Source organism: Clavelina lepadiformis, chromosome 2 (genome assembly GCF_947623445.1).
Source record: "Clavelina lepadiformis chromosome 2, kaClaLepa1.1, whole genome shotgun sequence".
NCBI lineage: Eukaryota > Metazoa > Chordata > Ascidiacea > Aplousobranchia > Clavelinidae > Clavelina > Clavelina lepadiformis.
In genome coordinates, this window is record NC_135241.1 from 9,557,008 (window position 1) to 9,581,163 (window position 24,156).

Here is a 24,156-nt window from a genome sequence, read left to right on the forward strand (position 1 = left end):
CTTTCCTCGAGTTGTCAATATTCGCCCAGAGAGATACTCTTTGGTTTCAAGGGTACACCAAGTGGAGGTTATTGACTCATAACCCGTACATTGAAACAAACTATAAAAGCTTACATTGTGCAAAAGAGTGGATGTCATAATATATGAATAAAGAATATATTTGGAACGGTTTGGGTAATCTTTTCTACTAACCCTTGCAATGTGTTTTCCAACTTATGACTGATATTTATGAATATGCTTTTTATATTAATGATAAAGCCAATTACTATTGTACAATTGAAATACGTCACCGACCTTTCCGAAATAAATCAAATGTATGAGCCATTGTCACCAATGATACACTTTTTGGTTTTGATTTAGTTAGTTTCAAGAATTGCACTGTGGTTGGTATAATTTACCAAGTTTTTGGTAATCCAAGCAACATATCCTAACTTAGTTCATCAAATCAACGAAGGGTCATTATCAATGTTCCCTCTAAGCTGCGCGCATGCGCAAATGCGCACTGCTGACACAGTTTTCGCGCACAGAAAATCTGTGCTGCGCACAAGAAAAAAATTCTACCTGAAGTGAAAACAAAATAAACGCATAATAGTGGCCACAGTGCGCACGTGGCACGTCTGATGTTGCTCACAGTGGTCCAAGGGACCGCTCAGGGAGTTAGTATGTTTGCTCAGACTCGTGAAGAATTAGAGGGAACATTGGTCATTATCATGCCAAATTCGTTCCGGACATTGTGACGTAGAGGTTTGGCATGACTCAGCGTAAGTTTTCCATACAAAAAAATCAGATATTGCCCTCAGATTTAGGATAAGCTTATACACTTATACAAACTTAACTTACAATAAAGAAAACAAAATGTATATGCAAAATTTTTACGTTTCAATGCCTGGAACAAATTTGGCACGACACCGGATAATGCAATAAAACAGTTTTAATACAATTCTTCATAGCATTACTTATCCTGAAACAAGATGAAAATATTATCATGAAATGCCAGAAATAAATTTTGTTTTAATACAAGTTAGTGATATAGTTTTAAGTAATACCGTTACACATGAAATAAATTGAGTTTCAAGTCAGTTTTAAAATACCAACAGAATAATTGTGAATATAAGAATTGTTACGACACCATACTACGTAACCAAAGACATTGCTGTTACAAAGAAAAAGCAAGCCGCTCCAAACATTGAGCACAGATAAAAATCACCGTTTAGTAGTATTAATTATGCACTAAAAGTCGACTGTACAGTAAAATTTCATTAGTATGTTGTCAAGTCACCAAGTGGTCTGCTTGACACTATTGTTATGTATAGATAAAACATCATATACCATGACAAGAAAGTAAGAATCCATCGGACAGCAAAAAATATGATACAAACAGATAATTAAAATAATTGCATTTCTAAAAATACTTAATTATCACTGGTAGTCGGTCGTTAGCAAGATGAGGTTAATATCCCACTACCATTGAAAGTTTATTTTGGTGTCATTTGCTTATAGGATACTCATCACCACTGGCATAACACAAACGTTTCTTGTGGGCAAGAACTGAGTCGAAGCTTTTAAGGTTTTGTGGGTCTGTAAATAAGTTTCACTTCACAAAATCAGCTTAAGGTTTATGTATAATACATAAGGGTAACTTCTTGCAATATCACACTTACTTTCCATTATAGGTTTTCAGTGCCTCTTGGGCTCGTTTGATATGAGCAGATATATCCGAACTGCATAATCCCGGAACCTGGAAAGATTTATTGTGGAATTTGTATGTCGACGTTATGATTTATACTGATTTTGTACAAAAGAGTAGGCTGTAAATTATGTTGTTGCCCATATACAAAGAGAAGACTAAGTCAAACTATTTGGTTTTCAGAACGTCTTTGTTAGCTTCTTATTTGGTTGGAAATGTTTTAATTTGATACCTGTGTTAATTTTGCTTTTCTGATTACATTTTTTTATGAGCATTATGTTTATGAGCACACTCAGCTTGATTGTTTTGTGAAACCAGAAGCTTATGTTTAGCATAATAGCCAGCTATGCATATTTACACGCGCAATAATATATAACTCTATTTATGACAATGTTAAAAGTTAAGATTAAACCAGGGTCGGCTTGTGTAATTTTTCACCAGAAATATTTCGCCTGCAGTTAGGCATAATCTGTCTTTAAATGGAACCATTAATGCCAGTACATAGGATATCTGTCGGCCAATTATTTTCACATCCTTTCTAAATATTGAGCAGGTTAGGTGTTAAGTATAGCCTACATTAAACATAACTTGATTCTCAAAATTGCAGACTGCTTAAGTGGGCGTTTATCGTCAAACTTTATTGTAAAAGCAATTTGATGCCTTGAAAATGGGCATGATATCGTAAAGTTTCACATATGGGTTCCATTACTCTTGGTAAAAAAAAACAGTTTTTCGGAACGCTACTTTGTGCTTATGTGGACTTGTTTGATACCGTATTCTTTCAAATATATGTTCCGCAGCTTATAAGTTAATTTAATTTTTCGGTCCACTTCGTGCGTTTTATATTTATTTGGAAGTCTCAAAACGTACCCCAAACCTAACCAAATACCCTTGAAACTTTTTGCAAACATATCTTTTAACAATAATTTGGTTGCGATTGTTCTACCAGCTTCCCTGTGCATTCTTACAAGGCAGTGTATCACCAACTTTTGTAAAAGGCGGGTTTTGTCAGGGTATTATCTTCATTAATGTGGGGCTTATATCCAAAAAAATTAAATTATGCAGAAAGTCAGGTTAGACTATATTACGCGAGATCCTTGCCCTGGGTCCTGAGAAGCAGTACATATACGTTATCCTTATCCGTAAGTTATTGCTTCGTGGCTGAAGATTCAGATAAATTTTAGACTTAGGCCTAACTCGTGTATAAAATATTTTTTATAAATCTAGAATGACTACAGTTTTAACAAATTGCATTGCCTATAACAGTTGTTTACAACTACAAAGTGAAATGGCAATACCTATTCATGCAGGGACTACTATAATGCTAAAATACAACTAATGTATATAGTTGTGACGAAATGTGGTTTTCAATGTGTGTTTTTTATACTTTTACATATACTTTATTATATTTTAATTTTTAATATACTCACGATTTCGGCATACATGCGTGATAAGAGTTATGGGTTTCGCACTTTCAATCGTGAACATTTGCGATAATCCGAGTTACCACTATGTCAATTGTAGGTCTATTTTCACCTCATAATATATTGTGATGTTTTTATCCTTCGTTTCACACTGTTTTCACGTGTCATTTAAGTTTACTGTGTGTGCGTTTTTGAACCACCCCTACCTGAGACAAGAAACGTTTTTCCTTCCTTTACTTTTTAATCATCAGTATTTTAGGGAGAGTTTGCATCTACGTCTGATATGAGATGGTCGCCATTTTCTGGATGCTGAAGTCTCACGCTTGGAGTTATATAAAGTTTTTATGATTTGTTAAAGAGAGCCAATTAAATTGTTTTTAAATAAAACCGGGCAAGTGAGGTGACTTAATATTAAGGAGACAGTTCTTCGGTCTCAATTGGTCGTTATCGCGGAATATCCTGGACCTACAGGAATTTGGGGTGATATAGTTGCAACATCAAAATGTAGCTAATATAACTATAACGTAACTACTAAATATAACCAAAAGCTAATATAGTTTATGTATAGCTGCTGTTACTAAACTAGTCAAATGTAATTAATGCATTAATGATTAACTACATAAGTAGCACTTGTGATTTTTCTCATGTTAACTAAGTTAGTAATGGCGGCATCTGTTTTCTCTTGGTGTATTTTGTTGTAAGTTTTTGTTCCTGTTTTTTATTTTAAACATTTTTGGGTTTGGTGGCCGTGTTAAGCCTTCCATCGCTATATGACTATAATTAAGTTTACATCTTGTACATTTTAAGCTCTCGGGACATATATGACCTATACACAACATAGCCTTATACATTATTATTGATTGTACGAACTTGTTTGTAAGTTTTTTTCGTATTTGTTTGGATCCCATGCTTTGTCCGTAGATGCAGGCGAAGTTGACTTTTGTGTCGAAATTGGATCTGGCAAATATCACATGAGTATGGTTTTTCACCGGTGTGTATGCGAAGATGGGATTTCAATGTTTGAAGATGTCTAAAACTGCAAAAAAGATATTTTTGTAAAATAATGTAAACGTAAAATTAAACCAATTTATTTAGATATCATTTCTCCGAACGAAATTTGTGTGTGCATTTGATTATTTCTAACTCTAAATTCTTCTAATCAGACTAATTGTTTTTGTCCATAAAAAATATGTTGTTGATGAATTACGCAAGAGCTCAGTTATCACGAATATTTTCAGTAGGTTAGATATTTTTATTGATCGGATTAACCAAAACCTCTTTCCAGTAAAAATGTATCAACTTATTATGGTATGATAACATAATCGTTATCCTCGGACTGAGGAAAGTCTTCGAACGACTTAAACTCGAAGATGATTCCTCAACGCTCAAGCCCCGTTTACCGAGGCTGGCTTTTGTGCAAGTTCCGATTTTCAAATATTTTTTATTTGAAATTTTGTACCACGGACAAAGTCCAGTTTCATATTATCTACATACACTTAGCCTACCTAGTGCCGCATACGCTGCATGGATAGGGCTTTTCTCCAGTGTGAATTAGAATATGAGCTCTCAGATGTGCCACTTGGACGAATCTGGCTCCACAAGTTTCACATTTGTATGGCTTTTCTCCACTGTGTATCCTCATGTGTGTTTTCAAGTTTGCTGGCCGGTTAAACGTAGCCTCACACAGAGGACAGCGGTATGGTTTGAAGCATTCTGCCCACAGTTATGTTAGCTTAGTTTTTCTAATAGTTTTAGCGATAATCAAAGTAAGAAACAACTTGTATAGGTGTGTTAATTAAGCTATTGTATATAAAAATTTTTCTAGTAAATAAGATATTAGTTAAAGTAAGATAAACAGCAACAAAAGCTAAATGAAATAAAAGGTAAATGAATTCTAAATAGTGTTCGGTATTCTCTCCATTTTTTTCTCTTTTCTTTAGGACCCACTATAAATCCTCTACTTGACTTTACTCTATCCTTACTTCTCTTTCTGCAGCATTGATCACAACTTTCACTAAGCAAACAAAATATTACCCAGGCTCATTGATCTGAAACGACTTCATTCCACCACTAGGTTGCCCAGTTATTCATGCATCAGAATGGAATTAGTCTATTTAACTTTAACTTTTTAAACATAGTCTAAATATGAACAACCCTAAAAGTATGGTAAGCATAACTCGTTTTGTAAGTATTTCCTCCAGCATTCGGGTGACATAACATCTTAGTTGGAACCTTTCGTTTGCAAGCATTTATGATTTTATGGGCTTGCCTTAACTTTTATAGATTTTCGGATTTTATCGCTACATGTTTTATGTAGTAGCGTTACACCATACACTGTACCCTTATTAAAAACCACATGTCTTAACCATGCAACCAGCACTATTTCAATTATTATCTAAAATTGATGATTATATCTGAGATTGGAAGAAAAACTGATTTAAAAATTCTGCAAACAACAGGCAACTGATCCTAACCTTACCAACCACGACATAATCTTCATTAAAGCTGTTTATGTTTTGACTTCACACTGCTGAAACTGACACAAACTTTAGGGCAATTGCACACTGTACAGTCATTTTATGACTACTACTGTATGTTACCATCATTCACTCTGGTAATACTCCCCCGACCTTATCTTGAGAAAGTCTATCATATGCTTTGTCGAGGTCAACAGAGCAAGCGTAAACATGTTCTGCGTATTTACAAGATTTTCAAAAATTTGATTTAATGTACTTCAACCATGACGAAGGCAACACTGTGTTACCTCAAGCAATGAATCAACTTCATGGTATCATGTTTGAAAATATTTGGCACACACTTTGACTTTAGCTGGGAGAGTGGTACACCAAGCAGAGCAATGCCCCAGTAATTGGAACACCCCTTTTTATGCATTGGCAATTAGCATGATAACATTCATCTGCCAACTTCTTATATGATTTATGAAGTATTCTCTCCATCTGCCACGGATATCTTTTTCATTGGTTAGAAGACTACAACACTGTTGGTCTTTAAAAGACTTTGCAGCAGTTGATCTTTTCCCCGCAGTCTGTGAATGACTTGCAGTGGTCTGTTTCCAACGCTTGTCCCAATGTTTTCCAGGTCTGCTATCTGGACTATCAAGATGGTTATTGAACTTGTTTACAACCGCAAGCAGCTATGCCTTCTCCACCAGTCATGGAAAGAGCAGGCCACGGCGCTTGAAGAACGGAATTACACTACGATTGTTTATTTTCCCTTCCTCTTCAGTGTCTATACCTACCCTCTGATAGTCCATACTTCTAGGCTGTATGCTTATGATGACAGTTTAGCCATTATTCATACCGGTACTGTTAAGAACTGGACTTCTTTGGAGAGGAAAATTAATCAAGACATGGTACCCATGATAATACAACTCCAGAAATGGCGATTAAAGTTCGGTGAAACCAAAACGGTGTCGACCGCCTTCCATCTTAACAAAAATTACGCTAAACGTGACCTCCAAACAAAGTAAGGGAAAAGTGGTTTCTATGTGCCAGACTGCCAGTAAGACCAATGAGACAGAGGCATTTTTACTACCTAGTGATTAAATATCACTTGTTTGCAATTTGAAAACGATGTGTGTCATACTCCTTCTGATACACTACAATAGAGTTTATAAGTTTTCCTATTTGCTTCGTTGCACAATAAGCATATATAATTATGAAAAGTTCACCCTTTTCGTCAGACGCGGATTTGAAAATGTTTTTAATGCCTTTTTGTTGATTAGTTGCAGCTCCTTCTTCACCTTGCTGTTTGTTTTGTGCCACCGTAGCAATGGTCTCTCTGCGAAGAAACACAATCATATAGGTTAGCCAATTTTACAGCTACAGTGTCTTCAATGTGCTTATCAATACAAATAACGTACATCTTTGTAGCATCATTGTTAGAATGGAATAATGAATACTTTCTTTTTCCAAGAATTTCCGGGGAGGGACCTTTTCTACATTGCATTGATTCAGGCTGATTTGTCCTGTGGTTTTCAACACACTTGACAGTAGTTGGTTACACACGTTACACACATTTTTATAAGAAACTTTTTAAAGGAGAGTTTAGAGGCCTTTTTTTAAAAACTTATGAGAAACTTTTGTGTTGTGCTAACTCTAAGTTAAAAACGTTTCCTTGTTTGTTACAAGCACAATCGGAATTTCTCCACTCGGATCAGATCAATCAAAATCTCTATACACTTTCACCACAACAAAATTACTGCCCATACTTAAAACAAAGGCCAAACTATACAAAAACCTCGAACTTTAAGTTTTTTATACCAAATAAGTATAAATATATAGTATAATATAGGTATGTCTATTTTATCAATCGTCATCTTTTTGTTGTATTCTATACAGGATTATTTACATTTCTAATGTGTACTTTATATGAGGTAACGCAATTCAAAATTTACAACAACAGACAGGTTTCAAATTTTATACGACCTTCTATTTCGAAATTTTGTATATAGTCTATGTTTTCAACATTTCTGCGATATACTTTAAATTGAAGATTGTAACTTCATCAAACTCACCTTATACAGTCATTTTCATTCAAGGCAACACTACAGCCGGAAGAGTTGTCAACTGGAGAATAGGATGACGAAGTGTTCAATAGTTTATCGCTAAATGTTTTATCGGGTATAAAGGATGAATTAGAAAAAAAGGGATAAATGTTACAATAAGCCGGGTGGCGATAGTTGTTTTGTCCGCTTAAGTAGTTCAAATAGTCTTGCGATGTTTTCTGAAAAAAATGCTAAATTATATACAGGTAATACCTTTTGTTTGTTAAAAGAAAAATAAAGGCTATAACAAAAGAGTAGCCTATGATTCGCAGTCAACAGAATGTGTTTAAGAAGACAGGTTGGTGTTATAATATTTGCATAAAGTTTAGCTTTTGTTCTTATCTGTAAATAGAAAATACAACTTTTGGACACAGAAGTTTGCGCCTTAGATAAATATTAACGTTATGCAAGTCTTCGTCTGGATTAGTCGGTGTCTGACTGTGAGAAAATAAAGGTGGTTTGAAAACAATGATTGGTCTGTGTCATTAACATGACAACGCTATTGTATATAGTTACTCACAGACAATGGGTATCGCGGTTCGCCGTAAACGTGATATTAAACCTGGTTACGTGGACGAGAAATATCCCGTTACATTTGAAGAACACGCCAGGATTTTTCAACAGCAAGAGTTGGCAGTTTTGTGAGTAATACTGATCCGATGTTCTACCTTCCACGACTGTTTTACAAAGCTGGAGACGACTTACAACGGTTTTTGTATTTGTTCCATTCCCATTGCCGTCTAATCAAGCCTTTCTATGAACCAAAGAAACCGTTTTTCCTGGCTTCAATTCCAGAATTAAGTCTTCCTTTTAAAGTTAGATCACTTAACTGTTGCTGAGATGTCTTTAGAAAACATTGTTTATTAGTTCGAGTTAACCGTTGACTGTCAAGGAGCTCTGAATAGAATCACCCCATTGGCCCATTCGTCTACTTTCCGCCCATTTAAATGGTCCAGAGTATGGGAATTTTTTCACATTGTAATGGTTGAAAGTATGCCTTTCTTACCCTAGAGGCCTAGAGTAAGATATATGCCTTTGGAATGGGAAGAATTTTACTTCGGCACAAGTATGGTTTGTGAACCCCATTCGTCTATTTTTCCGCCCATTAAAATGGACCTGCTTTCAGCAATGACGTTTCCCACAAACCATATTTCTGCCGAAGTAAACATCTCCCCATTCCAAATGCATATATCTTACTCTAGGGTAAGAAAGGCATACTTCCTGCCATTCGAATGGGAAAATAATACCGCATTTTCACCCATTTCAATGGGCGGAAAGCAGACGAATCGGGTGATAGAATGCGGAAAACCTTTTTCGACAGACGCCAATTACAAGACGAGTCCAGCATATGCGACTTTGTTAATGCAGTAAGGACTCTGAGGAGAAAGGAGTCTACCCAACAGACGAACGCTTTCGAAAGAATTTAATGTTCCTGTGCGTGATGAGGGGCCTGATGAATCCACAGGTGGTCAAGGCACTCCTAGAAACCGCTTTCAAGGAGAGAAATTTTGACTATCTTTATAGTTTCATCATTAACCCAAAGAAAGGCGTATAGAAACTGAAAAAGCTTTATTGCTTAAAGTTTATAGTAATCAACATAAAGCAAGCCTGCAAAATGATAGCAAAGTCGAGAATAAATCCAGCCTTGCAGATATTTCCGATGCTGAAGTGGATGAGAGTTTGCCAACTTCACTTCTCAACATTCAAGAGATCAACCTGTGGGAGCACGCTCACGAAACGTTGACGTCCATTGCAGATGAAGTATATGCAGGTTTCACTTTGCCAGCTTTTTGGGGAACACGAACACGTGTTAGAGTTCGAGGATTTTGAGGTAATTGGGCACTCTGTATCGTTCTGATGTTTTCAACTTCTGTTGGACTCACTATTCACTGCGATTTACTTCACATACGTTGAGATAGGGGAGAGGTATTGCCAGGATGGGCTCAGCTTTAAGGTGGGGGTGCTTTTCGAACTTCTTTTTACGTGTTGGTACTCCTTATTGTGTTTGCAGCGTTTTATCAATTTTAACGCCTCTTTTAACGATTTAGTTTATCTATTTTTATCATTTTGTTCGACACCTTTGATAAACATGTTGTTCGTATCGTCGGCTAGATTAGTCGGTATCTGACTGTGAGCAAATAACGGTGACTTCAAAACCATAGTCGGTCTATGTTATTAGCGTAGCTATACTATACTGTGTATAAGTATATATACATAAAGTTACTCACAGTCAAGGGTATCGAGGTTTGCCGTAAACGTGAAATTAAACCTAGTTTCATGGACGAAAGGAATCTCATTACAGTTAGAACACGTGATTTATGAGATCGCAAGCAATGATTAGCGAGAGTCGATATTGTGTAAGCACTTCTCAAATACACATCTGTTTCTGGATCAGTAGGTTTTTCTGTGCTTTCTCATCACATGAGTTACTTCTTGTGCGGTCTTTAACGATCTGTTGGCTGTGCACAAGATATATCTTGCTATACTGTGATCAAACTACGGCACATATTACTTAGGTTGCGTTTATCAATGCCTTCAATGTTTATTTATGGTTGTCAGCGTCGATGCTCACGAATGTCTTGCCGGTTTTCTTCCAGTTTCTCAATGTCCTAAAAAGAGTGGCTACTTTTTTCGTGTTGGAAGAAAGGGCCAAGTAACTATGCTATTGGCGGGCTTCTTCGCTGTTGATTTGGTTGTATTCCCAATCAGTGTAGTAGCAGTTGAAGTTGTGATAAATATATCAATTAATGTAATATAAAATTGTGTACGACATAGAATTCTCATCTATCGAATCAGTGAAGCATAACACCGCGTGACGTAATCGATTGCTTCCCTGTTACTGTGCGTGCATTACGAGTCATCACTCATCACTTATCAGTCGTATGTTCAACGCCGCAACATGTCTGTATGCTGTTGCTGTCACAATTTTCTATCTTGATTTATTCGTTCAATGAAGCTTCAATATAATCAGAATATATAGTTGTCGAGGTGTACAATTAATTCTAAGATTAAGAAAACAGACAACGACCTTGAGACTCATTCACTTCGAGGACATTATACAATTCTACAGACAAACTTTGTAATTGAAGTGGTCGCCCTTACAGGCTAAGGAACGACAAACAATCATTTCATTACAAAGTCATCATAGTCTACTCTATAGATTGAAAGAAGAAAACAAGGACAACGACTAGTAGGACACCTGCGATGATATTGTCAACGTTTATAAAGATCCATTCGATTTAGGCCGCAGGCAGAAATTGGCTGAGGCGTGACCATGTTAATTAGCTCTTCTAAAACGTGCGGGGAGACCCTGTTTCCTGCTTAGTATATACATCCAGCAGCAAAAACAAAAGTTGAAAAGAGTTAGTTTAATTGTCTGCCATCATGCAAGTATTTGATAGGCATCACTGGAACGTCACACTGAGAAGAGCGGCAAATGCTGACTGGAACTCGTATGCGCTATATACACACTGCTGGTGCAAAACAATTACTGTACATACTTCTGCAAAATCTCGTTTTTTAACAAACTGATTGTTGAAAGAAAAGTAAAATGTAATGCATTCCACTGCAGTTTAGACTCATTTTAGAATAAGTTTTAAAGAATTATTGTACGTCTTTTGATATTTTTCAAAATGGGACGTTGGGCAAAGAAGTTTGGCAAACACTGGTCTTGATAGCATATGTGGACAGTAAAAATGACGAAAATTTAAAAGTGAAAACCGTCGAATTTATACATTTGCCGTCATATGATTTGTTGGAAGTCCCGGTATCACAGCAGACACTGTAGATATAAAAATGTCTTATATAAACAAAAAATAAATCTTTTTTGAAATGGCCAATGATAACCTATTCTCTAAAATTTCACTTGAGTTGGTTACGTTGGTGGTTGCAATTAAAGCAGCCCGATTTTATGCGAAAATCTGAAGAACGCTGCTTTTTTCACCGAGTTGGCATATTATCACAAAGACTGAAATATACATCAGTAATATAGCATAAGGTGGTTATAGGTTTATATGAGATATATCTTTTAAAAGTTGGCGCATAGCCAATTTAAGCACCTAGCTTACTTACTTGATATAAAATGTCTCTGGAAAACAAGAGCGTTTTTTTGATTGGCTGGAGTCTTGCCAGAGATAGACAGTTGTTGTAGTGGGAAACTGCATCATTACCTACCATTTAAGCAGTGGAGATAATAACAAGCGCGAGATTTCCCAAACTCTACAGCTCTTACAACCCTATGGTAAACTACTGCATATAACCTATATGTATAGGCCTAGTATACTGCTCCTAATTGGGAGTAACAACAAAAATCCAAAAGTATTAGGAGTATTCCTATTGTATGAAATATAATTTTAAGCCTAGACAGTAGTAAAAATTGATGATGTGCAAAACGATGACAAGTGTTGAGAAATTGTGACAGCTTTGTGATAGCTCCGAAAAAAATTTATTCCGTAATCGACAACAAAAGGTTGGATGCTACTGCGTTGACGTGCTTGGAGTTAATTACGTACAACACTGGGTGAGCGGAATCCTCACTTGGTTGTAGTCTAAAGACTTTTGTATAACAATGTGAGGCAAATTTATAAGCTTTATAACTGTAACGAAATGCAAGCAATTTCTCTCAGGCTAACACCTGACAAATGTTAATTATTTAGATCTGTAAGTTTGTAACGTGTCACCATGCGGTGAGGTAGTTTAAGTCATGTTATGGTGGACTTCAGTTTTGAATAAATCCTAAGATATTATCGTAACATCTTATATATCCATATTAAGTTAAAAAGAAGTGATAAAAGTTAGTTATCATTAATAGGCCTATATATATATATAAAACATTTGGTTTGGATAATTTGCATGTAGGCTATTGTTGTGAATATTGGTGGCTACGTGTAAGTTTATTACGTTCAGGATTTGATTCTAGAAGGAAAATTGTTTAGAACCATGTTCTGTTGAACAACCTCTACTACGCCAGCTTCAAAGTAAGGTTACTAAAAAAATGCTTCTTGTTTTTCAAAATGTTGTGTAGCCGTAACCGTTTTAGTAGATCGTATTTGTCACATTTTTTTGGGGTCAATTTTGGTCCTAAACATTAAGCTTTTCAAGGGTGCCACCTGGCAATGTTGGCAATGTTGGCAAAATTGGGCTGAAGAATACGTTATAAATAATTGCCAACATTGCATCGAAAATTATCTAAAGAAAAAGTGTCTAGTGCAGTTAAACATGGTACCACAAGGGTAACAAAAACAGCAAAATGACCTCGTTACTATTTTTTAAAGAGCAGTTACAACAGCAGTCCAACTTTTTTTAATCAGCATAACGATAGCTTAACTACTTTCGTATAATAACAGAAATCATCTCTGCATGCATTTTTTCCTCAACACACGTGACACATCTGTACATGTTGAATGAGGTTGACAATTATACAAAGCACGTTTCGCCTATACTTGTGGTATGCCAATTTCACATGCCATTGCCCGCAACATAACCTATAGGCAGGATTGTTATACCCTCCTTATTTCTAAGATTTGTCTTATTTTGAAGGTCTGTGTCTTATAAAATTTTTTTGTCCTTATTTCTAAGAAATGTCCTTATTTTCACTTGCAGCCTTATTTTTGTCTTATTTTTAGGGCAGAAATTTCTATTTTGGGCATTTCGACACCTTAAGGATACCATTTTGTACCAAAGAGATACCAAAATTAAGAACATGCAAACATGGTTTTTAGAAACATCGATTACCCTCTCCTGTTGTGCACTGTTTTTTTTTTTTTCAAGACTGACTGGCGTTTAGCCTTCAAAAAACTGATAAAATATTTATCAGAGATCTTGTTGGGAAAAAATGTGATTCATGAACTTTATAAAGTAAATAAAATCAGTGTACCAGATGCATGGTATAAAAACGGATGACCAGTAGACATTTGTAATGTCATGACATTAAAGCAAAGTATGTTTTGCTAGCTCGAAAGTAACATAGTTCGATTGCACCCGCTTAGTTTTTTGTATCACGACTTACTTTTCTGAGCTGATGCACTCGGCTTGCATGTCGTATGTGTGTCAAGAAAAGAATCTAAAACATATACAAAAAATACATTTTAACAGTTGACTGTGATCATGGAAAAGTTGTCTAAACATAGGAGGTTAACGACAACCTTAAAAATAGTTTTTTTAGTACCTTGTTTTTTCTTTTAAGAAGATTTAACTAAAGTAATTTTCAAAATTATTTTCAGAAAATGGAAATATATAACATGAAATACAGCCCTTGTATTTGAAGACTTATAAACAGCGCATGCTGCACACAACCAACATTTCTTATGCGTTCGATTTGGTGTTTTGCACGTATAGTGAATCTAGTGATTATAAAGTTGTGATAAATGTATCAATTAATGTAATATAAAATTGTGTAAAACATAGAATTCTCGTCTATCGAATCAGCGAAGCATAACACTGCATGACGTAATCGATTGCTTCCCTGTTACTGTGCGTGCATTACGAGTCATCACTGATCAGTCTTATGTTCAACGCCGCAACATGTCTTTATGCTGTTGCTGTCACAATGTTCTATTTTGATTTATTCGTTCAATGAAGCTTCAATATAATCAGAATATATAGTTGTCGAGGTGTACAATTAATTCTAAGATTAAGAAAAGCGAAACAACGACTTGAGACTCATTCACTTCGAGGACATTAAACAATTCAACAGACAGTCTTTGTAATTGAAGTGGTCGCCCTTACAGGATAAGGAAAGACAAACAATCTTTTCATTACAAAGTTATTGACATATACCTGACATTGTTCTTTGTTTCCATGTGGCCGGTGTAAGATTTTCTTCTAAGCTTCCCGTGCTGTAGCGAGTTGCATGTACCATTTTAGATTGAAAGCAAGAGTTCTAAATATCAACTCAAAGTTTTATTAATCACCCTTATTTTCTTAATCTGGCGTTCAAATAACTTCATCTAGGAGGAGTAAATAAGAAAAACATGCAATCGGATTCATATGTAAATAAATAACAGAATGAGCCACATAGAGTGTACCCTATTTAGTCGATTGTAAGCCGCAGCTTTTAGAGTTCTTTGTATCATCATTTTTGCGACTTGCATTCAATGATGGCTTACAATCACGAGCAGCTTAACTTTTTTATCAAACGGAAATTTATTTGGCTCTTTTTTATTGGCCACACTTTTTCGACAAGACTTCCTTTTTCTTTTTTTCCTTTCAGTATATGTGATAACATGGTAGAAAATAGAAAGTATATTGCAGAGGCTTGTGGAATCACATGATTCAGTTCGGCTTACCGTATCATTACATGTGACTTTGAAATAAGGGTGGCTTAAATTAATCTTTTAGAACGATTACATGCAGATTACGACCGAAGGTGGCTTGCAAACAAAAGCAGTTTACAATACAATCAAGGGCGGTTTACAACCAGCGGTAACTTAAGTTCATTTTTAGCATCCGTCACATGCAGCTTAAAATAATGGGAATTTTTAAACAGAAGCTCACTTTAGAAGTAGGTATAAATGCGTGTTGTCCATTGATCAAATTTTTCTCACATGTTTGTCTGCCTAAAAACAAATTTTAAAAAACAATAGCCTACTATGCCGATTAAAATTGAAAAAATACGGAATTAAATTCTTGAATATGAGAGGAAATAGTTATTTTGCTTTATACTTACCACTGGAAGTTTTTTCGTTGAAATTACTTTGACGCAAAGAATTTTTTTGTTCTTCATTTTTTTCTGCATCCTGCAAACTGTACGGAAAACATGTAACAACATAAATAAGATGCGAAAAGTATTTATCTTCAACAAACACAATGATCAACATTAACAATATTCCATTAATTTTAAGTTTTTGAAAAGGTATGGTCAATATCTCGTAAACACATATGCCCGATTCCGGAAATAACATATAGAACAGGCGTCAACATGACTTTCCTAAATAGAATGAATATATTTAAGAATCATAAGAATATTGGAATAATAACATCACGGAATAGTATATGACAGGGGTGGGCAAACTTGTTCAATGAAAGAGTCACTTGCGGAAAACTATAAACACCAGCGAGCCGCAAAATCAGTAATGATTGTCAATTTAGTTATTATAATATTAGTAGTTATTTTGGGATATTACTTTTCAGCTAGAAGAACCATAAAAAACATGTCGGCAAGGCGCACTTTGACCACCTTTGCCATAGAGTATAGAATCTATACCTGAAAACAATGTTGGATTCTATGTCTAGTGTTACATCATAAACGAAATGCTGGCCTAAATAGAAAAAAATAGACAGAAACGATCATAAACGGTACTCTTGGGAGCCTTTACAATTTTTTTGGAATTTGGCGATTCGACTAGAAGAGCCACAAAAAACATGCCGGAGAGCCGCAGTTTGCCCACCCCTGGTATATGACTATTACCAAATTCAGTTAAAAAATGTACGGGAACTTATTGTATTGATGAAATTATTCAGATTAATTTGAGCTTATTCCGTTTGTTATATTATTCGGTTCTTCATAAAAAATCGCGTCCCGAACAGAACCTTATAATTTCTTTCACTTTTAGTGAACGTGCCGCTTGCAGTAATTCTTCATTCGCATTTTTGCATGAGGAGAGTTTGCCAGTGTAAATGAGATCTAATAAATTTTTGAAACCTTCTGCAGATAAGTTCTGCAATGCTAGTTTTGGTGGAGCACTTCTAGTCTGAAATAAATACATATATTTATAAGTTTAACTTTTCACGATCATAGTTAAAGTTACAACATTTAACTGCCATATAGTTTTGTTTTCAAAAAGAAACAAAGTAAAATACCTGGTTTTCTTCGTTTTCTTTTCTGGTGAATCTTTCCTGGCAAAAATCACTACATGATGCCATTATGACTTTGTGAGCATAAAAATCCTACACAATTGAATGTTACAGTTATGATTTTTAGATAATATTTTTATTTTAAGCAATTTGCAAAAGTCGGCCAAGCCTAATTTAATTCCGTAGTAAGCTCAGACTTCAGGCTAACTTCTGTGTTAAACAGTTTAAAGAAATTATATGTAACTTATGAAGATTCTTTGTTGATGTATAAGGTTTTATTACCCTAGATTTATTCTGAAATTTCAGCAACAAAAAATTTCCCACCGTAAAGAGACTGCTGTACCTGCTGCTCAGAACGGCAAAAGATGATAAATATTCATAGCGGCTCGTGTGACCACTAGCATGTATTTAGGAGAGAGCAATTGGACCATGTCTCGCCCCATGAGCCCACTTTTTGAAGCCATAGCCTATAGGCTAATTTTCACATTTTTATTCCTTTTCCTTATCGCATTCCCTTGTTTGCGACCATATATGGGCTATAACCTATATATAAAAACATACAACAGGCGGGTATACAGCATCTTAAAGTCGTTGCATACGGCGTTATACATAATCATTTTAAAATGTCGCGATGTTTCAAAAATGTACACCATAAATTGCCAGCTATTGTACGTATAAATACGGGAATTAACTTTATTTAGAAGCGTTTTAAAGCGTTTTTTGAGGCGTATGAAAAAACAACTTGCGTTCCCTGTATATTGGGGGAAGGAAAAAAAAAGATGTGGAGATTTTATATCAATATAACTTTTTATAAAATTTGACCTCAACGCAGTTTTAGATAAGCCACTGGTTGTGACGTAATTTTGACGTCATAATTCTTGTGTCCTTTTGCTCTACGACAGATTTCGGTCGTCGTTATAAGCCCACCTACAGGACACCTGTGTTACTCTTTGATACGGAATTAACTTATCTGACTTTCAGTTTAGAGTATAACGTTATCCATATTACCTCTCTTACGTACAGTATACCTAACGCCATGTCGAGTTATACCAAACACAGAAATATTCACCTGACCCTGCACATGAAAAATAACGTCACACAGTAATCTTTGTTTCCGAAGTTGGTTTAATTTTGCCAGCATAGTTTCCGTCATGTTGCATACTAAATGCACTGGACTATCTGCAAAAGGTTTGACCAAATAATAACCAATTTTTGTGGAAATAACGTCTTATACAGTTTACACCGAAACCGAATGGAATTGAAGTCATGAACAACTTAATTATCATTAAATATGACTTCAATTCCATTATTCATTCAATACCAAAATACAACGCTATTATAAATACTAACATATACTTTACCTGAATTTTCTGGAAGAGATTTTGGAGTTTCTTTCTGTAATGTGACAAGTTGGGGTTGGTTTGCGTCGTCAAAGTCAGATTTAAGCATTACTTCCATTTGTTTCAAGTAAACCCTATTATAACTAAAATAAAGGATATGATGGTATGGCCATTTTTTTTACAGAAAATTTTTATAGCAATGAACAATTAACCCCATTTCTGAAGAACTCAAAATAGTTATTACATGCTGTGCAAGTACAATTTTGCAACATATTATAAATTCAACACAAGAGTAATGCAATGCGTGTATGCTATGTTCTGTGTGTACCACTGAAATGTAATGACAAGCTTGTTACACTCCGTTTACCGAATGCTGTTTCTTGTTGAACTTATTGCTTTGATGGAGTTAATCAGGCCATCGTTTACTTATTTCGGTGATGATATTGATATATCACGACAACTCAAAAAATTAGAATTAGGGTTAAAGTTAAAATTAGGTTTTGGATAGGTAGAAGGTTAGAAAAGACAGTGTCAGAATTGTCGGGTTAGGATTTTGGGGTTTCAACTGTCGGATTTGAATTGTTGCATAACCTTGTAGTTGTGACCTATGGCTTATTATTTAGTTTCTACTTTTATAAATTTGAAAAAATCTGCACGACGGACAGTATATTTTAGGCATCTCTTTCATACTTTGTACATAGTGTTTTTCAGAGATTTTCTTTTTAACATTGGCGGCAAATAATCATGAAAACGTGACGGTAGAATAAATAGAATAAAGAGCTGTAGTTTTAGCAAACATTTTCCGCTTATTTTCTTGTAGATCCTTATATAGCTTAGTCTAATGAATTTGGGTTATCGCAAAGTACATTAACCTTTCTAAAGTAACTTTAGCCGACTGGTCTAATTAACGGCTTTCATCTCACTTAGTTTTTTTGCTTTAGCTGTTTACGTTACACTTGTTTTATTCTGCTGTTTTTTGTCTCTTTGTAACTTTATAACCATAATTTATGAGAATTATGTATTATACCAATGTAAATTTTATCAGAGGAACAAAGTTCAACACGGAAAGAAGATCAAAAGCATTGGAATAAGACTATCAACGAAAGAAGACAAAGACCTGTTTAGTTAAGTGTAGAAAAGATACAAAAAATTACTACTTTCATGAATTTATTCAGGTAATTTTGGACAGCCGGTAGTGATATTGTGTTATTATTGTGTTATTGATTTAAAAATGCGTTCCTGGTCAAGGCAGATGTGACTATATGGTTCTTAAATATCATTAATTGGAGTCCACGTCAGAATTATAAGGGAAAGCAGTATAATTATACAACCCACATTTAACGTTTGACGTCTACAACAACTCATTAAAACGAGGCAAAATCACCATGGTGCTTGCGTTACAAAAATGAACTTTTTATTAATTTCGAGGTTTCGGACGCTACTTTTGCCCCGGGATCACATTAACATTTCAAATTAAGCCAAATTACAAGAACCCTATCTAAACCGGGTGCGCGACATTACTATTTTAACTATGTGTGGCCGACACTGCGCACAAATTTTCTCTCGTTAATTACTTGAAAACTACACATCGTAAACTGATCGGATTTTTACAGGTTTGTAGCAAAAACATCTGGCTTCCTGTATACATCATAAATTCATAATTGTAAGACTAAAGAAAGTGCATTTAGTGTAAAATAAATATTTCTACAAGTGATACATTTCTAGAAGTGTTTCTTGTTTCGCCGCGCCCCCGCTGTGCAGAAAACCAGCTGACTGCGAGAAGAGAGCACAAGAGATCAGGTAGTCGAGTAAATTGTGCGTAAATGAGTAAACGAAAACGATACGCTTCAATGTGGAGAGAGAACAAAATTATGAAAATATGACAATATCTTAAAAATTACAAAGAAAACTTTATAAAACAAACATGAACAGATAGCTGAACATTTTTTAAGAAAAGTCACCAAATTTCAAGTTTCTACAGCAAACAGTACAACTGTACGCCACGTTTTTCTGAGACTGTGTGCTGGCTCGGCCACACATAGTGTAGATAGGGTTAGAGCTTTGCTTTGTTTAAAGATGCATTATAAAAAAAGATTTGCTTAGAGCGGTGAAATTGTTTGAGTTAACAAAACTTTCGAATTCGAAGCGTAGTTGAATTATTATCGAGCTTTCGTACCAACTACTAAACACAGAGTGTTGAGTTATAATCCCGAGTATAGGTAAAGTTTCTCGCCTTCGTATAAAAATGCTTATTTCCATGCGTTGCTATTATATTAGTTATAACAAAGCTTTGCAATTATCTTTGAGAAGCTTTGTTTTGTAGTTCAATATTTTCGAAAACTGCTCCCACTTAAAAAAAGGAATCAAATTTTGCTCTTTTTTTCATGCTTCTCTTTGCAAATGTATCTTTTTTGGACACAGATAATATACATTTTCAGTGTTATGTTTAGCAAAGGAATAATACTTAGCTACAAAAAATGACCACAAATTGTTTCTTACAAGTACGTCATTGGCTAGCTAAATTTGAAAGAACGCTTTCCTGATGTCCATTAATGTATAAAATTATACACCTGAGCGCTTTGCTATACATACTCTGTATTACATATGACTATTACTTCGTTCCATACGACCATATAGAGTAATCTAACTTTGGAATTTTGCTCCAGCATTACTGAGCAGATTCTCCCAAATATCTAAAACAGAAGACCTTGACACAGCATCTTATTTGGATTCACATTTAAAACAATACTCCGTTTAACAAACGCAAAAATCTGATTTGTTCTTGTCTAGAAAGTCGCCTAGAATGGTTACATACAGAATTTATTAGAAAGTATAGCAAAAACCTAACCTATTTTCTTTTCTGTAATTTTCCTTTTTTTCATGCAGTATTGTTTAAGATTATTTAATCAAGAGACGAAGGATGAAAGCGTGTGACGAAAAACATCTGATTATAGGCTTCTACCGTTTAAGGGCAAATCGTTGCTTGGGTTCAGTCAGGTTCTTTGCCGCAACGTGTACGTTTGCCTAGAGGTAAAGAAACGTGTCAACATTGTAATAAGTTTGCTGGTTTCTTTTATAAACGCTTATTTGTTTGTGGCCATGCATTTTTTCTGTTTTCTTTTATTTGTTCATAAGCCATTATCAGCAGTTGGTCGCAGGTCATTTAATGCATTTAATCATTGTTGCTGCACGAATGTTTGTTCAACACATACTACAACCGTAATTTCTTTCTTATGGTTTGACTTAATACGGTCACAGCTATTAACGGTTTCCACCTTGCAGTCTTTCGAGACCACATGATTCACAGAGTGCGTTCAGGTTCATGTGTAAGCATTGTGATGTAGTTCGACAACTTGAAACCTGCACCAACTTTCTTGTAGTACAGAATATAGATCTTACCATAATGACCAGTCATTTTTGTTTATATTAGTTTGAAGGTTTTAACCGGAAAACACACACGCACAAGTAAGTTAATAGTTGGCCTATATGTATAGATATAACTGATATAGTAAATATTTCCAACACGCTCTATAGTCTATAATCTATTCAAAAAATGCTGTAAAAAGGAAATAAGAAATAGTAAAAATGTTTGCTGCTAAAACGAAAGAAATTTAGTATAGCCTACAGCGCGCAGAACTGACTAGCTCGGTTGCACATCACAAATGTCGGCGGATAAAGTTTCAGATAAAGTTACAGATTTAAACAAATTGCAAATTTCTAAACAGGAAAATAAAAAACTGGAAACAACGCACACAGGAAACTATTAAACTGAAACATCCAAACAGGTAATAAACTAATTGTATTTAATTCAAATTTCAAACATAACAAGTTGAATTATACAAAAACAGAAACTAATAATCCATATTATTACCACTTTATGCCGTTAGCTGCGTACCATTGCTCTGCCAACACACCGGAAAGCGTTTACTTGTCTACGATATTTGACATATATCTTAAATTTTTAAGAACGAAATATACAGAATTTATCGTACAATTTTGCTTAGAACAGTTTAGTTTCAACAGCCATAAGATGTAAAAAACTATTTCAAATGGTGAAATTAGAAACTTTTTATTCATCTATTCCTAATTAAATCGCTTGCTCGTGACATTGGATTGAGTATGTATTAAATAACAATGTTTTCACATATCAAAACCTTTGTAATCAGTAAATATTTTTAACTTTTATCTACGTAAAGTACTTCACCACAGAATAAACTGAGATAAATTTAATACGAAATGTATAACTAACATAAAACCCCATTGCTTTTAAATTGAATACAAACACCGCAGATTGTTCTTTCAGCTTTGTATGGCCCACATTCTATTATTGTTGACGGCCGTTCATTTGTGGATAGTTAATTGATAAGGCCATACCAACTTCTAGTTATTGTCATTTAAGATTTGTTTTTTCGACAAAACATTTCAAAGTAAAATAAATAACAAATAAAATAATTGATCTTGCTGGTGGCCAATTATGGTGCTTTCAATATATGCCAAAGAGTTACTGGTTGACCATCGTGCTCAAGGGCTTGCGTCCAATGCATTGCCATATTCCAGTTGACGACACTTTGTCCCAGTTTTACTTCATTGTTGGCAATCCACTGACCTTTTATTTTGTCTTTAACAAAAAGAGTTACTCCTATTACCAACTTGCCGTTAGACATTGGAAATATAAAAGATTCTTGAAATAATGGATTTCGATTTCGATGACAAACTTTTGTTTGTTTTCTGGAATTTTTGTCATTATGACGTTCTTCCCTAAGAACAACAAAACAATCTGTGAACACGTATCGTTGCCCGATACCTTCCGCTAATAATACTGTAATTCATATTGTAACTTATTCCTAGTTTATTTTAATCAGGCTTACTGGTAAAATGACTTGAGCCTATTTCGAGATTTTCTATAGTATTTACCTTGTGGTCACCAGTTTATAATTTTACAGAGCTTCATTTTCTATTTTTGAAAGAGGTGTGAAGATAGAAAGCCTTAGTGATAGAAATAATTTATGTAAACTTCAGAATAACATAATTGGATTACCAGATATTATAGATCAAGGTCGTGGTTTTATAAGAGTACAATTAAACATTAGTGGTTATGGTAAAAATACAACATCAAATTCAATTATTATTAAATTTGTTCGAAATATTCCTCTACGCAAAGGAAATAATCAAAAAGAAGTATTAGAAAAATTTAGTATTAGCAGTTCTACTCGTGAACGAAAACGTTATTGTAATTCAGTAAATTTATTATCGCCTTCAACAGATCATAGATGTATAGTTGAATGTATTGCAACACCCAGAGAAGGTAAAATGAATTTTTTTAGTATTGATTTTAGTATTGAATTAATTAAGTGGCGTTAATATAAAAGATGGATGTTGGGTTTCATCATATCAATAAGAATTTATCAAATGAAAAAGTTTCTGAATTAAAAAAATTTGTTATTTTGCAGACATGCTTTTCAATTATATTATAAAATATTAAATAAATTAAAATACTTTCTGAGATCTGGAGAATTTAATAGCTTTTTAGAAAGAAAACTTGCTATGGCAAATGATCAAGTTGCTGATGTTTTTCCACCGATTTCTGATTATTATGAGCAAAAATATTTGAAAAAATTTCTTTCTGGGAAGTCAAAAGTATTTGTTCAATTTCATCAAAAAAAGAATTATATTATACTATATTATATTGATATTAATTATCAATTTTTGTATCAAAACTATCTACAATAATGTTTTTTATGTTTATATTTATTTTGCTTAGATATTAATCAATTAAATTGTTTTATCCATAGATAATGTTCTTTATATAATAATAAATCAAGAGTTATTTCAGTTATTTTCTTAGAAATAAATAAAAGAAAAATTTGTTTTGAAATTTTTGGAATTTGATTAATTGAAACTGGAAATTTTATACCATTATAATTCAAGTCATTTTTATATTTTTTCTAGTAACTTCTTTCCTCAGCATGACATTTCACTTCATCAGCATATGTTTTTGCTAAATGGCGCGATCTAAAACATTCATCCCCTTTATTCTTAATATTTATTAAACCTCTCCTAAGATTACTTAAATTTTATTTATTTTATCCAATTTTGTAAAATTAACCTTCACTGTGATTATTGGTTTCATACCTTTCATTTTTTTAAATCCCATTCTATTACTTCTTTCGAAATAGACTTTGATTCATATAATTGAAATTCTGGTTTATTTGTAAAAACTACTTTTATATCATATGATTTTGTGTAACTTTTCAGAACTCTTCTTAGTAAAGTTGCCTTACGTTGCAATAATTTAAAAATATCTAAAATACTTCATTATATTCCAATTTATTTGAATCAGGTTCA

The 24,156-nt window shown here is 34.2% G+C and overlaps 1 protein-coding gene across 3 annotated transcripts; it reads right to left on the reverse strand.

Moving 5' to 3' along the window:
• Positions 1 to 991: 991 nt before the first annotated feature.
• LOC143445063 (uncharacterized) lies at positions 992 to 18,026 on the reverse strand. Of its 3 annotated transcripts, XM_076943887.1 has the most exons (16): positions 17,833 to 18,026; positions 17,541 to 17,650; positions 16,478 to 16,564; positions 16,208 to 16,368; positions 15,345 to 15,421; positions 15,173 to 15,234; positions 14,456 to 14,558; positions 13,686 to 13,739; positions 11,750 to 11,847; positions 7,649 to 7,857; positions 6,995 to 7,099; positions 6,803 to 6,912; positions 4,617 to 4,824; positions 3,982 to 4,147; positions 1,662 to 1,738; positions 992 to 1,578 (listed from the first exon to the last, which is right to left on the reverse strand). In XM_076943887.1, exons 1-16 carry the CDS (start codon positions 17,927 to 17,929, stop codon positions 1,563 to 1,565), a joined length of 1,740 nt encoding a protein of 579 aa, XP_076800002.1. In that variant the 5' UTR covers positions 17,930 to 18,026; the 3' UTR covers positions 992 to 1,562. The 3 variants fall into 3 exon arrangements, with proteins under 3 accessions (XP_076800002.1, XP_076800004.1, XP_076800005.1); XM_076943889.1 differs by lacking the exon at positions 6,995 to 7,099; XM_076943890.1 differs by lacking the exons at positions 17,541 to 17,650; positions 17,833 to 18,026 and adding an exon at positions 16,815 to 16,930.
• Between the last annotated feature and the right edge of the window lie 6,130 nt (positions 18,027 to 24,156).